Here is a 16,230-nt window from a genome sequence, read left to right as displayed (position 1 = left end):
ATTTATGAAGTGTATAAATCCCACCCAATATATATGCACTGAAATTTCATAATTTTATATAAACAGTTTTGGCACAAATAAACTAACCATTTTAATTCTGCTTGTTTTAACTAAACTAAACATTAGCTTGATTTTGCTTAGCGAACTGTAATACTATGACTTAAACCTCAATCAGTGTCTGTTGTTGCAGCTAATAAGGATTACTTACACGGTATGTGTAAAGATATTTCATGCAAGTTATAAATATTAAAAGCTCTTAGGTGACCATTATTAACATTAACAAAGTACCTTCACTCAAAGTTGATCCTTCTGTCAACCATGTGAAATTTATTGGTTTGAATATTGAGAAAATTGAATTTGCTGTTTTTGAAAAATTGTTATTTCCAATTTTACCTTGGAGGGAAAGACTTAAAAAGTTATATGCTGCCCACTTCCATTATTCTGGCTCCAGGTGACTTACAAAACCTAAAATTCAACTTAAGATTCAATATACTGTAACAACTAAAAAGCAGCACCATAAAAACACTTTATAGACCGTGATGAGTACCTTAACAGAGCCTGGAAAGCAACAAGCAATCGGTGCAGCTGTTTGAACCTGGGAGCAATATTGTAATGGTACAGAATGTGGGAATGACCTTGAGAGGTGAGGGGAAGAGATGCTGCCTAGGGAACGATCAGATAAAAGGGGGAGGAGCCCGCAGCTGCATAATGGAACAGAAAGCAACTTAGAAAGGATCTGCCATAACTTCTTAGGCTGTAAAAAGAGACAGCAGGAGATTTGTACTTTTAGGCCTGCAAGATTCTGTTAATGTAGCTTTACAATAAAGTAGAATTAGCTCATCTTGTCGTGTTTCCTGTCTGGTCTACCTGGGAAGCTGACAAATGTGTCTTGTCTTCAGAGTACCATTCACACCTACATTCTGGGTCAATTGCAGTTTCCAAATCATCCTGAGTTATCAGCACATGTGCTAGATCTTTGGACTCCAGAAATGGGTGTACTGAATTTATCCTTAAAGCTGATAAATGTTCCCTTTTGTCACCAGTTTACTATGGCTGACCTGCACCAATGCCAGATTCGAAAGGACCCCCAAATTGTGAATCTGATTCTTAAGGGGAAATACAACCTTGTCCTGATAAGTCAAACCTCCCAAATCCCAAAGTCCAGCCTTCACACTCCACACTCTACACTCCACACCAAGCCACCTCATTCAAAGGGAATATCAGTTTGGTCTCCCATATCCAGCTCAGAGACATGCAGAGGCTCTTAGCTCCAGACCCATGCCCAATCCTTTCTAGTGGTTTCATATAGCTCTCAAACATTTACAACACAGGTGCTCCCCCTTGCATATAGCTGTTTGTTATAGCTGTCTGTTTTGTGTATGTGAGTATGTGTGAGTGTGAGTGTGAGAGAAAGTGGTATATTTAATTCTAAAGCCAAAGAATATAAGTTATAATAATATGAGCCTCCGTAATCAAATGTCATCATTTCTGTTCTGCAGAAACTTCTGAATAAAGTTAATCTGGGCCATGCTGCAAGATGTGCTGCCTACAGTCCGGATGGCGAGATGGTTGCGATTGGCATGAAGAATGGAGAGTTTATTATTTTGCTTGTCAACAGTCTTAAAGTTTGGGGCAAAAAAAGAGATAGAAAATCTGCTATCCAGGACATCAGGTACTTCAGCAGGCAAAGTATAGATTGCCAGAAAGAGAGAGAGCAGAAGTGTGACTGAGATATTTATTCCATCAGTGCTGATGTTTTTCACTTCTTGACATTTGATAATGGCTTGCAGCTTATGGCTGAATTGACTGTACTGAAAACCATTATTATGTCTGAGATTTCAGTTTATACTGAAAATACTGTCAGAACAGTTAAATCATGAATTCAGTAAAACAGCAGTGACCCAATCCTTCCCAGTTGTCCTGAGCCACATGAGAGCATGCCCTCAGTTGACAGCAATGCTTAGGGTCCAAACAAGTGGACTTTGACACTCATAATCATTTTACTTTATTTTAGAATCATCAATAAAGTGTTATGGCTTGCTATCAGCATCCATACTTTCTGAGTTAAGAGAATCCACAAAGATTACATCAGCAAGAAAAGATAACTAACATGGGGAACAAGATCTTAGAGTGGTTCTCTTCCCCCAAAATTCTAAGCAGCGAGCCAAACTCATCCACTGTGAGCCCAGAGACATACTGTTTGAGGTGCGCAGCCTTATGAATCTCTCTGTCTGTCAAATGGATGGATGGATGGAAATGTGAAGGCAATGTAAAAAATGAAAAACAATCCATATCCTGTCCTTTGCAATAGCAAATCTCAGGGATGCAAAGGAATACGGGGAAAAGTACAAGGCCACATACTATCACAGGAGTGGGCAGGGGAGAATTGTCGGAAAAAAAAGCCCTCTCACTTCAGTAACAGAATTTTGAAATAAGCGTATCTTGGGTTGAATAAATGGAAGTTCTACACTGATAAAGGGTATTTTTAATTACATTTGGGCCTTTCCCATATGTCCTGCCTATGAATAAAGAGCATTCTACTCAGTATCACTTGAATAACCCCTTGCTAGTTGCACAAGCTCACGTGAAGCTTTCTGTGCTGGTTGGAACAGCAGCAGTGGAAAAGCCTGCATTAGAGCAGAGGCAAAACTACTTTTTGGCTGCCAAGGGTTGCCCTTTTTTGATCATTTTTTCAGCAGACTGTAATGGGCTTAGAAGTAAAGTGAGGACAAGGTTGGAGGGGCAGGATTAGACTTTGCAGACTATTTGGGGCGGGCGGGGGGTGAGAGATTAACCGTGAAAACAGCAAAACAATTGCATTGCCACCATTTAGCGGTGCAGTCTTGGGGAGTTCTAAGAGACTGCAAAAAAGAGTCATGCTGAATGGCCAGATCCAATGGCACTGACTTCTCCCACGTCATGGCCTACTGACCAGAAGGGGGCAGTAAGGTGGAGGCTTTTCTTCCCAGGCACACACAGATGGAGCACAAGCTCCTTGACTCTTAGCTAGGTGGTAGTCTTTGCCAATCCTATAATGTATTTCCTTTCTAATTATAAATCCTAATCAGTGGTCAGGTTAAATTCCATTCTCAGGGATGCTCAGACAAATGCAAAATGCTGTAACTTCTAACAATTCAGAGGCCACATATTACATGCATTACATGAAGTGCTTTTAGAATGAATGTACAACTAAGGATCATTTCATGTAATGGTTCACTTCCTTAACAACTCAGGTTACCAGGTTACCTAAAGGGGTGCCTTCTTCTGTGTGTTCCTAGACAGATCTTAAGATCATTGAATGAGGTCCTCCTCCAGGTTCCCTCACCGCAAGAGGTGACCTGGGCCTCTACAAGGGGAAGATCATTTTCTGTGGTGGCACCTCATTTATGGAAAGGCTTCCCCAGAGAGGCTTGCACCCATTAGCATCATTTTGGCACCAGGTGAAAACCTTTCTATTTTCCCAGGGTTTTTAGTTGACTTTTAATTGACTTTTAATTCTTAGGTTTTGAATGACCACTGTGCTGCTGCCTATTTTATATGGCGTTTTTATTTTTATTTTATATGATTTTATCGTATATGATTTTATCCAGATTGTATTTAGTACAATTTATTGTAAACTGCCCACAGAGCTTCAGCTATTGGGCAGTTTAAATTTTTTTAATATTATTGTCATCCCAAAAAACCTCCAGAACCTTCTTTTTGTTTTGTTTTTTTCTAGAATCAGCCCTGATAACCGATTTTTGGCAGTGGGTTCTCAAGAACATACTGTAGACTTCTATGATCTCACCCAAGGCACAACCTTGAATCGAATTGGTTACTGCAAAGACATCCCAAGTTTTGTTATTCAAATGGATTTTTCAGCAGATGGCAAGTACATTCAGGTAATTTCTTTTTTTTTTTTTTCAGTTAACAAACAGTCTTCCTGATCCAGACAAGTATTCATGCCCCAGGTCAAATATGGCAGCATGTACACATAGTTAAACATAAATTTCATAGCCCCTCCCTATTGCTCTTGTTTAGGATACCGATATTCCAGAATAGTAAGCATCAAGGAGGAAAGGTAAGAATTGGCAGAGACAGAAATGAACCTGAACCTAGGTATCCAGAGCCACAGCCATTATGTTTGGCTTGACTTGTAAACTGACGAGAAGGCCAGATTTTTAAAATGTCAAATGAGACAAATTTACAGGCTCTGGTTTTTGGAGCTATGACAAGTAGTTTCATAAATCAACCATTCACATTCCAAAGTTTGCCATGAGTAGTTACAAACATACAGTCTCACACTGTTCATTTAATTAGAATTTAAATAGAATTTCGACATTTTATATAACATAACGCAAGGAAAACCAGAAACTGTTGTTATCACCCCTAGGATGATTTTGCGGGGACCATATATTTCAGCAACGTTCATATGATCGTTTGGGTTCATTTCCTTCCTCAGGTATCAACTGGTGCCTACAAACGGCAAGTCCACGAGGTGCCACTAGGAAAGCAAGTGACAGATGCAGCATTTATTGGAAAGATCACCTGGGCTACCTGGACAAGGTGATGCAGCACAAAGAGCTAAGCGAGAAGAGCAGTAAACATACATCATCAAATCAAAATTGGAAGGGGCTACTTAGGTCAGAGTCTGACCCCTGCTCAGTGCAGGAATCCAAATGAACCCATTCCTGACAGATGGCTACCTACCCTTCACTTGAGCACATCCCATAAAGGGGAGACCACCACCTCTTCAGAGATGAAAAAGAGCCAGGGGCAATGGCAGGAAAGCAAATTAATGAGCAGTTAGTGAGAGATTGATCCACTTAGAATAGTGGCACTTAGAAAATGGTCCTCCCCCCTTTTGAATTTGCTAAAGACATTTTTGGGATTCTACTTCCATGCCATTCTTTCAATAGCACCCAAATCATATCTCAATTATATAAAAATACTTCTCTTATATATCCTATACTCCCAAAGGCCTTTTACTGTTACATCCTCACTAATTAGTTGATTTTTTTTCTCCTTTGGAGCAGTATCCTTGGGGATGAAGTCATTGGTATTTGGCCCCGAAATGCAGATAAGGCAGATGTCAACTGTGCCTGTGTGACCCATGCTGGCTTGAACATTGTCTCTGGAGATGACTTTGGGCTAGTCAAACTCTTTGATTTTCCATGTACTGAAAAATTTGTAAGTGAGCTTTTTAGCATTTTTGGTGTATGTTTGTCAGTGTGTCTTACCCTGAAAATCCATTTGGTTGATCAGTAGATGTGATCAACTTACTACATTTTAATGGCAAGGAAACACGGCTGGCTATTTGTGAGTGGAGCAACATTGTGTTCAGTGCCAGACATTGTTTCTTTTCCTGACAGGCCAAACATAAGCGTTACTTTGGTCATTCTGCACATGTCACCAACATACGCTTTTCTCATGATGACAAGTATGTTATCAGCACAGGAGGAGATGACTGCAGGTAAGGTTTTGCGTTGTGTAAACACTTAGTTGCTTAAGTGGTACGGCTGGAAATTTTGAGTTGCAGTGGGAAAAAGCCAAGCTCAGGTTCAACTCATATGCAGCTAACTGGGCAGCCTTGATAAGATCATCGTCTGTCATCCTTCTGAGGGCTGCTGAGAGGCTGATTTGAGCTCCTTGAGGGAAAAGGGCAGAATCAAAATGTAACTAATACCATAAAGCAGATGTTAGTAGCCTGATATAAGTATGGTTAGAAATGGTAAAAAAAGATGTTCAGACTCTTCTGATCCTATGCTGTGAAAAGTCTGCACCTTTTTTTTCTGTAGACAGGTTTAAAAAACCCCTTCGTAGTAAAGCCTTTCTAGGATATGGGTTGCCAACTGTTTCTGCTGGATTGCTGGCACGGCATTATTGCCCATGTATTATTATTTTTTTCCTGGTTTACTATCAAATAAAAAGTCAGATTCGCCAATCTTTTTGAGCCACTGGGTACAACTGGTGTCCTTTTTGTTTACTTTTGAGATGGCCAGTTTGGCAACTTAATAGCTGCTATGGTAGGAGCATGGTTAGCTGTAGCAGAGTTGAAGCTATTCACCTTTTGGGGACACCTCCTCATAGTTTCTGTGAAAAAAGAGAAGAAAGTAAAGGGGACAGGAAATAAGTGAGAGGAACATTTTTCATCCAACCGAGTGAATGGAACACCTCCAGTGCCCCCAAAACCAGCAGAAGAATTGAGGCTCACATGCATCAAGGACCCTGTTATACAAGAATCCTTGGTGGGGAGGGTCATACTCCCGCCACTTGTTTTTTGGAGGGCAGTTAGTTTTTCCTCTCTGTTCAGGGAGATGAGTGATCGACCCAGAATAGAAGGTTGCACCCTACTACCCAGGCATGTGAGCCTAAATAAATTGTAGGTATCCTCTCTTCCATCTACCAGTTCTTAGTCTATAACATGGCAATTTCCCTAATCTGGGTTATTACAGGAGATTTTCCATGTCAAAAATATATAAAACAGGAGTAATGAATCCCATCTAATTGCAGTAGAAGACCTCCATGTACTCTAGCTTCTATAACTGCTCTTTACGTCCTGTCTTTAAGCAGCAATAGATCCCTAAAGTTCACTGTAAAGAATTCCATTCTGTCCAGGTACAAACATTTGACACTATTATGTTCACATATGGTCTGTGTAAAAATTATCTGAGAAGTGTTTGTGTATGGTGGTGGTGGGGAATTAATACTTGTTGGGTGACATTTTTTGTGTTAAATGTGGTGAATGTGGAAATATGGGTGGGGGGGTAAGGTGGGTAGAGAACCAGCTTGCAGACTATTTTAGCCACAGCTGTGTTTATTCTTAATCCTTGTGGTTTTTTTCTCCTTCAGTGTATTTGTATGGCGATGTCTTTAAAGGTCACAACTCTCCAGGATCATTCTTGCCACCACTGCCATTTGAGTGCCAAACAGTGGACACATGGGAAGCCTTCAAGATTTCAGCACTGGCTGGGTTTACAACTGTGTATAAGTTTATTTATTTGTGAAAGATACAATTATTCTGTGTAATACATTCCCAAGTATATGCAGCCATGGGGAAATCAAATATGGTATAATTTGGTATTGACTTTAAATTAATTCTTCTAATAGATATTAAGATATCTCTTGCCAAATTAATATTCAGGAATACAATGCCAAGACCAGGGTCTCAAACTCAAATTGTCATGAGTGCCACTTGAGTCATTAGCCTGAGAGCCATATGGCTGAAACCTTTCCATGCATGGATTAAGTCCAAAATGAAAAGTATCACATATACTTTTATATACATATAAAAGTATTAAAATATTAAATCATAAAAATATTAAAGTACATACGTATACTTTTAGAGCCAGTTTGGTGCAGTGGTCAAGGCATCAGGTTAGAAACCAGGAGTCCATGAGTTCTAGTCCTGCCTTGGGCACAAAGCCAGCCAGTCCCTCTCTCAGCCTTGGGAAGGAGGCAATGGCAAACCACTTCTGAAAAACTTTGCCAAGAAAACTGCAGGGACTAGTCCAGGCAGTCTCCGAGAATTGGATACAATTGAACGGATTTTTAAAAATGCCACTTAACATAAATGTATTCATTTTTTTAAAAAAAATCAAACTTTACTATGAAGCAGAGCTATTTGCAAGACAGAGCCATTTTGGCCATCTAGCTGGTAGCATTTTTCATTGACCATAATACCAATATTTGGTTTTATTACTGGGTGATGTAGTATTTTTTCCAGATCCTATCTAGAACAGTACCAGCTAATCTTAGGGCTAGACCCATCCCGCTAAGAGCAGCCCAAGTCCTGCTTTTCTTTTTCTTGCTGAGCAGGGATTTCTCTTTCCTCCAGACTCTTTCCTCATTCCACCCCCTCCCTTTTTTTTTCCTTCCTCTTGCCTGTCCGAGTCTTCCACTTAACCAAACTCTCCTCTGCTTCTTGGCTGATGCCTTGCCTGGCAGAGGAACCCTCACAGCAAGGCAGCTGGACCAGGCCCCCTTCTCAGACCTTCTCCACATCAGCCCCAGCCCACCGGCCAGGCCTCACCCACTGGAGATCCTGGTGCTGCTTCAGAGCAAGTGTTCTTGGAGGGGGTGCTGCTCAGTGCAACAGCCACTGGAGCACAGACTGCATGGCCCAACCAACCAGGCTCAGCTGTTGCCAAAAGACCTATCAGGTTGGCTTGAGGTGGGTCCCTGTGGCTTTGCCTGCACATCTGTACACAGGTCCCTGACTTCATTGGCCCCAAAACATTAGGTCATGGGCCACATAAAATTACTTGAAGGGCCATGAATTTGAGACCCCTGACTCAGTCCATTGTGAAGATAAGGCTTCAGTAGTCTGTTAAAAAATGAAAAGAGCTTCAATTTGAAAATAGTGAAAAGTCAAGCTTGCTTATTTCTTAAGCTTGTCCCATCATTCTAAACTGCATTAGGGACAGGATACATTATGATAAAGCAAGCTTGTTTTCATAGCTAGTTTTATTAACAAATGAACTAATTAGCAAATGCTTTCTCCCCCCTTCCATGTAGTGTATTAGATGTAATTTCGTTTGCCATTTTTCTACAAAGTGCCTTTTGAAAACTTTTCTGATATTGCAGGATATAACATTGCCTCCTGCCGTTGCCTACTTTCTGCTCATGGTGCTAAAACTTACAAACTGACGAGGGCTGACAAAGTTGCTTTTGCCCCTATATGTCACAATGTTCATTTTTCATTTATTATGACATTTTGACTGAATTTCAGCCTGCTTTTCTAATATCAATGGCAAGCAGTAGAAGTACAAGGCAGAAACTATAACATTGAGTTTGACACTCCCACTTATGGAACTTAGCAGGACTTCAAGAGAAGTGGTAGAATGAAATGAAATGGTAGAATGAGTATCTTTTCTTTCCTTCCCATTTGCTGAACTTTTCATTATTTTTTGTCTAGCCAAGCAATAGCATGTTTTTAACTTCAAGTGGGTGGGAGAAATCTTTCTTTTATGAGATGGTTCAAGGGCATTTGTTTCCCTTACAGTCCAGTGACAAATTGGCAACCATATGCACTTCTGGTGGCAGGGGACCATGCAGCAGTGGAACTTTGTTCTTCACCCTGAGGAGCTTATTAAAAGTGCTGAAGCTTGCCATTTTTCAGTGGCTAATGATCAGGATGATTATACTTTTCCAGTATCATAGGCAACTTGCCTCACACATGAGTACAAACTACGGAGGACCACAGGCAGGAATGTACTATTGAGCTCATGTCCTGCTTGTGGATTTCCCAAAGGCCATGGGAAACAGAAGGCTAAACTAAATAGACTTTGGCGCTTGTCCAGCACAACTCTTACTGTTAATTCATGCAGTAAAACAATCCTAGATTCAGTTCTTTGTAGCATTAGTTTATTTCACCATAGGTAGCAGAGGTGAAAAAAATGGGAAATACCCTAGTCTGTATTGAAGGTTAGCTGAGAACCAAGTTGAAAATATTGGTTAGATGATTATTAAGCAACAAATTCCTTTTATGACCGATGAAAGTATTTGTAGAAGTGTGGCTGTTTCAATACAGTATCTGCTGCAAAAACTCCAGGTTTAAGAAAAAGGGGAAAGGGGGCATGTTTCTGGTATAATAATCTCAATGTATACAACACAAAAGTGCTTCTGTAAATTTAATGGACTACTGTGTGAGATACTATTAATGGAATGTTAATGCCTTATACTCCTTTATAAGTTTAGACGTACGTCCTATGCAGTCTTACTCCCTTATTCTTCATAAGGGAAGTTTCCTGTTTTAACCAATGTAACCATATCCATCTGGTGATGTCAGGTGGTCACCTCTGTTGTAATACTGGCCTTTCATACTGAGTGCATCTTAAATCTGTAACAGAATGAGCTGCTATATAGTGAAATTGTGCAAAAATACTGATGATGAGTAATATATTTGTGTGTGGAAGAGGTTTTGTTTACATAATTTAGAACATTTTGCTTAACTTTGATGCTGTATTATAATGTAAATTGAAATAGTATTGCATGAATTTATTTTTGAAATGATTCATTAAAAGTTTTATTATTTGAAAACAGGTGCCAGATTCTCTTTCGGAACATCCAGCATACCAGAAAGAGCAAGTTGTATGCTTCTTGCAGAAAAGAGCAAAATATTAGTGGTTGAGTTATTCAAGTGCAAAACTTCTAAAATACATTAATAATATTCTATCATTTTTTAATCACACTGCCTTAAGCAAATAAGTTCCCTAGAATTATTATTATTAAAAAGGCAAGCATGATAGTAATCTTAGATTTAATATAGTTAGAACATGTTCCCCCATTTACACAACTGCATCATGTAAACTGCACTTAGTTTGCTGTGTGATTTGGGTTGGGACATTCTTGTCACAGTAATCATGAATATCTACTCTGTCATGCAAAAGGAGTGTTTTTTGGATAATCAATGGAGTTAATAAGGCTAGAAACCAAATGCAATTTTGCTGCTTTTAAAGCCACACACCTTCTCCTCCTGCTTTAATAATGGTACATAAAAAAATTATGATGCGGTATGATCTTTTAGTTTTCATTTTCTTGCTACATTTTATTAATGTGTTTGGTAGGGTGAAAATTAAATCTATTGCCATGGCACATTTTAGCAGTACGCAGCTTCCAACCCAACAGACTGAAATCTAACACAAAGGGACTGTAGATAATGAGGATGTCTTGCTTAATGGAAGTCACTTTACCTTATTCAATTTGAATAGGCACAAGTTGGCAAGTGCATATTTGTAAAATGAAGTCTCAAGAAATTCTTAGCTAGCAGCAAGTTCATTTGCAAGGTAGAGGATTTACTCTTTCTCTAAACAATCCTAAGAGAAGCACACAGGTACTTCTAGACTAACCATTGTTAATGCCCTACAGAATTTATGAACTAAATTTTGATTACTTTTCAGCAAAAACCACTGAGAATAAGGTTGTACTGAACTAAATCATAACTATGATTTTAACTGGATAATCAAGCATATGATTGATTATACGCATAAATCAACCACATCAACAGAATTCTTAATGTTGGGTATGTTCGCCGCCTTGAGTTATTTATAAAAATAATAAAGGCGGGATAAAAAATAAATTAACTAATAAAGTGCGATGATAAACAATGCAAGTGTAAGCAACTGGTAAGTGTAATCACATTTACACATCATATGAGTCTATACACTTTATTGATAACTCAAAAAAATTCTTTTTACATTTCACAATGCATCCCACAGACATAGTTCAATACAGCTTAAACCCCACATGTATCCGAAATGTCCAAATGACATTTGCAGCATCGGGGTACAATCCACCGACCCACATACAGATGCTGAGGATTCCAAGCACAATGGAAAACAAGCATGCTGGGTATTCCTTGTTCTGCCTGCAAGGATCTGAGGATCATATCAGAAATTCATTCCACAGATTCAAAGTTTGAGAACTGTAAACTTGATTACTTAAAATAGACTAAGAGTTTGTGCAGCAAAGGATATGGCAGAAACTGTAATGTGCAGAGTTTTGTTTATTTAATAGGTACTAGATTTTTTTCTGAAAATTTAAGCTAATATATTAAGGAGCTCAAAAAAACCTCAGTTCAATTATCTAGTATTTCAATCACTATGGAGGAGCTGGACATCCTAAGCAGCTGTGACACGCTATATATTTAATTTTATATTGGCAATTGATAAAACAGTAAAATTAAAAGCACAGTACAGCTACACTTGATACCAAAAGGGCAAGACTTTCAAGCTTGCTTTAATGGCATATTCTTCTAAACATTTCATTTTAGAAAATCTGCAATCAATCAACACAAACCAGAGACAGTGCTAAAATGAAATGTTTTCCACACACTAATCTCTCTTGAAACACGACAAGACTATCTTGGCCAAAGCATAAAATATACAGCTCTCCAACTGGTTATGTTAACCTGTGCTGCATATGGGAGAAGCAAAGAGGATTAGGTTTAAATCCTTATGTAGCAGCTTACAATACTTAGGATGGACATACACAGCAGTCAAGAACAGGTTATTTTTCTTCTTCTGAAACACTGTGTTCCTAAAAAATAAAGATCTGTCGAAATGCACTGCAATGTCAAGGCTTGCTATTCCCTGACCCTCCCCATATAATCCAAATGAATATGCCTCCCATTCCCACTTAAAAGATGATTTGTTTTAATAAAGGTTGCTTCTTGATTTCATTCAGTTTTGCGCTTCAGTCCAGGAATTTTAGCTTGAGCCCTGTAGAAGAAAAAAATCCAGGTTTTTTTAAAAAATCACATTCTGAGTCTTCCAAACAACTATGTGACAAGAGTTAATTGCATACAGTCTAATGCACTGAGTATCTGCCAATGTTAAAAGTGCGCCACCACGTCTGTGACACTTTACATGTCACGGAACCATTCTATTTGCATTTCCTGTTCCCAACTTAAAGTGACTGCAAAAAAAAAAAATGGATCAAGACTTATCAGATGATCCTGGTCACTTAGGACTGTATATGAACGTACCTATTATTTTACAGTCATGTTAAAGCAGTGTTTCTCAACCTTAGCAACTTTAAGATACGTGGACTTCAACTCCCAAAATTCCCCAGCCAGCCATGTCCATGTATTTTAAAGTTGCTAAGGTTGAGAAACACTGTGCTAGAAGATACCAGTTACTTTGGAAACTACACTAGATTCAGGAATTCAGTACACTTACTTTGCCACTGCATCTTTGACATTCTTGTTCACAAATTCCACATAATGGTCAATTTGAGCCTGAAATATAAAAGTTAAAAACTGATTACAATTACTTGGTTCCCACATCATGAAAAACCATTGTTGGGTTAGTTGAAATGAAGCAAACCACAAGATGTTATACAGATGGAAACATACAGCCTCTGGGCAGAGGATGCCCTTGAGTCTTGATTTCTGGTGACCACCTAGACTAATCCCTGCAGTTTTCTTGACATTTTCAGAAGTGGTTTGCCATTGCCTCCTTCCTAGGGCTGAGAGAGAGTAACTGGCCCAAGAACACCCAGCTGGCTTCATGCATAAGGTGCAACTAGAACTCACGGTCTCCCAGTTTTGAACCTTGTGCCTTAACCACTACACCAAAATGGCTCTATACACTTCATCTGTCAAAGACTGAGGTGTAAGCCCTAGAACAGGTTTAGGACATGTTATATAATGCAATACTCTTAATACATCTCCCACAAAGGAAAAATAGCTGAGCCCACCCCACTGCAATCTTTGATTACCCAAAAATTATTAATATAGATCCTGATCATCAGAAGGTTTACCATCCTTGCCTTAGCATGATATTCAATCCCTGTCACTGAAATTGGAACCCCAGCATACTAACCCATGTATCCACAACTATGATGCTTTGACATTTGAGAAATACTGAATGCACAAGAGATTTTCCAAAAAGAAAACTGATTTCATCAGACTTTATCCTCAATTTCAGAAGCTTGACATTACTATTGTGATATTTTAACTACTTTCCATTTAGCATTTTGAACAAATGTTTATGACAGTGCAAAATCTTGTTATAAATAAATGTACATTTGAAATAATGGCTGAAGACATTTCCATTTCTACCATATAGGGAGAAAGCCATTTTCTTTTTATTGAGAACAATATGATCTTAAAAAACAATTCTCAGAGAAAAAATGTTCTCGCTCCTATCTTGTAAAGCTCTGAGGTAAACATGTTATGTTGACTAACTACAAAATACTTTCTGAACTAACTATACTTAAGTTTACTTAAGAGAAGGGCAGTAATTTCTCAGCTACAGCAAACTATAATGTAAAGGAAGGGATCCCTTTTTTCGAAAGCAGAATCCCAAACCAGATTAGTGTCCTAATTGATTCAGCAATTCTCAAATCGGAGTTGGCAGAAGGAATATGGCCTCTTTATTTTTAATATCAATCCTAGGGCTGCCACACCTGAGGTACGAAATGGGTTATAGGGTTTTGTTTTTGTTTTTTTTAAATAGTGGTTGTCTGGATTTCTGCAGACCAGATAGGATAATCCTACTTAAGAGGCCTTTCATGCGTTACTTAACTCCTGCTGAAACTAGAGCAGCAGTACGGCAAAACAGAATGACAGGACACTGGTCTACAGAAGCCTCTTCATCTTTTCATACACAGTGTATTCTTAATATCCTTAATATGCTAGTAATCTCATCTTATGATCCTATTGCCAAAAAGCATGCCACCTTGCATACTCACCTGGTGCTTTTCATAAATAACAGGAATACTGAACAGTGATATCAGCGCTGGAAGAACAAAAACAGATTTAAGCTTAAAAATATGAAGAACGCCTGAAAGTTATTGCAAACTGGGAACCAGATTATGTGCGCAAATGGAGCACCGATCATAGCTGTAACTACAGATAGATACAGTCATGTGAAAAAGTAAGTACACCTTATAAAATTTTTAAATTCTTTTTTAACGTATGTGGGCATAACAATATTTTATCTTAACTCAAAATTGACTTTACAATCATTTATTCAACAAAATTAACAAATATGCCATTTCCTTCTGTGGAAAAAAGTAAGTATACCCTTGGCTCCAATACCTGGTATTGTCCCCATTTGCAGAAACACCCTCAAGTAGGTATTTCAAATAACTGTCTACCAATATCTGACATGACTGGGAGAAATTTTCTCCCACTCCTCCATGCAGCATTTTTTCAGCTGTGCAATGTTTGAGGGGTTTCCTGCATGCACAGCCTGTTTCAAATCACCCCACAGCATCCTGATGAATTCAGATCTGGGGTTTGACTTGGCTATTCCAGAACCCTCCATTTCTTTTCAGCTGTTCATTGGTGGATTGTCATATTGCAAGATAAACTTTCAGTTGAGCTTCAGTCTTGACAGAAAGTCTCTCAAGCACCCTCTGGTACAAGGAAGAATTCATAGTGGATTCTATGATGGTGAGCTGCTCAGACCCTGATGTAGCAAAGCAGCTCCAAAACCTAACATCTCTACCACCATGCTTTACAGTTGGTATCTGGTTCTTCTGGTATATATGACTGCTGGTACTGTGGCCAAATAACTCTGTATTTGCCTTGTTTGTCCATAGCACATTGTTCCAGAAATCCTGATCTTTGCCTGGGTATTCACAAACAAAGTTTAGTCTTGCCCTGATGTATTTTCTGGACAGAAAAGGTTTCCTCCTGACACACCTCCCATGTGGTTCTAACTTGTACAGCTTCTTTCTAATGGTAGGCTCATGAACTTTGACATCAGTAGTGGCAAGAGCTACCTGAAGGTCACATGATGAAACTCTGGGATTCTTACAGAGACTTCTTTCAGCATCTTGCATTCTGTTTTTGGGCTAAACTTGCTGGGACACCAAGTCTAGGTAAGCTGGCAGTTGTTTGAAATCTTCTGCACTTGTAGATGATTTTCTGGATGTCCAATTGTTTGGCAATCTATTTACAGTAAATCCCTTCCCAGACTCATAGGAATCTATGACCTTCTATTTGAAGGCCTCAGAGAGGTCTTTCTAGGTATGGTGATACCACACACTTCAACAACAAAAAGCAAATCAGACTAATGTCTGAGGTTTAAATAAGAAAGGTTCCTCCAGGTCCTCTCTAGCCATCTGTACCTGATGTGGTTCGCCTGATTCTAATTTTAGAAATTTGAGGTAGTCTTAAATGTAGGGGTATACTTTTCCCACATGCAAAATTCGCATTTGTGCTTATTTAAATTACACAATGGACTACAAAATGTAAATGGTGCATGATATTTGTTGTATTATATCCCCTTTATTAATATTGTTGAAATGAAACTCAAATATCTGCATGTTGAAATATGCTGAAAAAGTCTAAAATTTCAATGGGGTGTATTTATTTTTTCACAAGTAGACAGACAGACAGATGAATATATAGATATCAGTCAGTATGTTCACACGAAAAGTTGCTATGCTTCTGGAGCCTGCATTTTCCTTTTCGTTCTTGATGCATCCTTTCCTTACTATTTATAATCAGAGGGCAACAACCTTTAGAAGCCCAGGACACCATCATATGATGGCAGGGCACCAATAATAATAGTTTTTAAAGTTTTTTTTTCTTGAATGCCTAAAATCTTACAAGAACTTTCATGTGATTTCAGGTTTTAACTCCAAAATCTTGGGAGATTTTAGCATTTTCTCCTGAAATCTCACAAGATCTGGTAACCTTGTAAGATTCCAGCCATTTTTAAAAAAAATTTGGTTTTTAGGTGTTGCCCATGTTGGCTGTTTTGCTGATTCAGATTATTTTCAACAATACAAGTA

At 38.7% G+C, this 16,230-nt stretch overlaps 2 protein-coding genes across 4 annotated transcripts in view; one reads left to right on the top strand and one right to left on the bottom strand.

Moving 5' to 3' along the window:
- Positions 1–7,295, top strand: part of EML6 (EMAP like 6) — a 155,845-nt gene extending 148,550 nt beyond the window's left edge. The window contains exons 37-42 of the mRNA XM_063301467.1: positions 1,500–1,672; positions 3,719–3,881; positions 4,442–4,545; positions 5,016–5,169; positions 5,352–5,452; positions 6,832–7,295. Coding sequence (XP_063157537.1) covers positions 1,500–1,672; positions 3,719–3,881; positions 4,442–4,545; positions 5,016–5,169; positions 5,352–5,452; positions 6,832–6,856 — 720 coding nt within the window. The 3' untranslated portion in view covers positions 6,857–7,295. The remainder of the gene's footprint in view (positions 1–1,499; positions 1,673–3,718; positions 3,882–4,441; positions 4,546–5,015; positions 5,170–5,351; positions 5,453–6,831) is intronic.
- Positions 7,296–11,133: 3,838 nt separating this feature from the next.
- Positions 11,134–16,230, bottom strand: part of RTN4 (reticulon 4) — a 51,622-nt gene continuing 46,525 nt past the window's right edge. For all 3 annotated transcript variants that reach the window (XM_063301371.1, XM_063301362.1, XM_063301378.1), the window contains exons 5-7: positions 14,176–14,222; positions 12,660–12,718; positions 11,134–12,200 (exon numbers count right to left, since the gene is read on the bottom strand). In XM_063301371.1, the coding sequence (XP_063157441.1) occupies positions 12,158–12,200; positions 12,660–12,718; positions 14,176–14,222 (149 nt within the window). In that variant the 3' untranslated portion in view covers positions 11,134–12,157. The remainder of the gene's footprint in view (positions 12,201–12,659; positions 12,719–14,175; positions 14,223–16,230) is intronic.

Source organism: Candoia aspera, chromosome 1, assembly GCF_035149785.1.
Source record: "Candoia aspera isolate rCanAsp1 chromosome 1, rCanAsp1.hap2, whole genome shotgun sequence".
Lineage (NCBI taxonomy): Eukaryota > Metazoa > Chordata > Lepidosauria > Squamata > Boidae > Candoia > Candoia aspera.
This window is presented reverse-complemented; position numbering and strand designations above follow the sequence as displayed.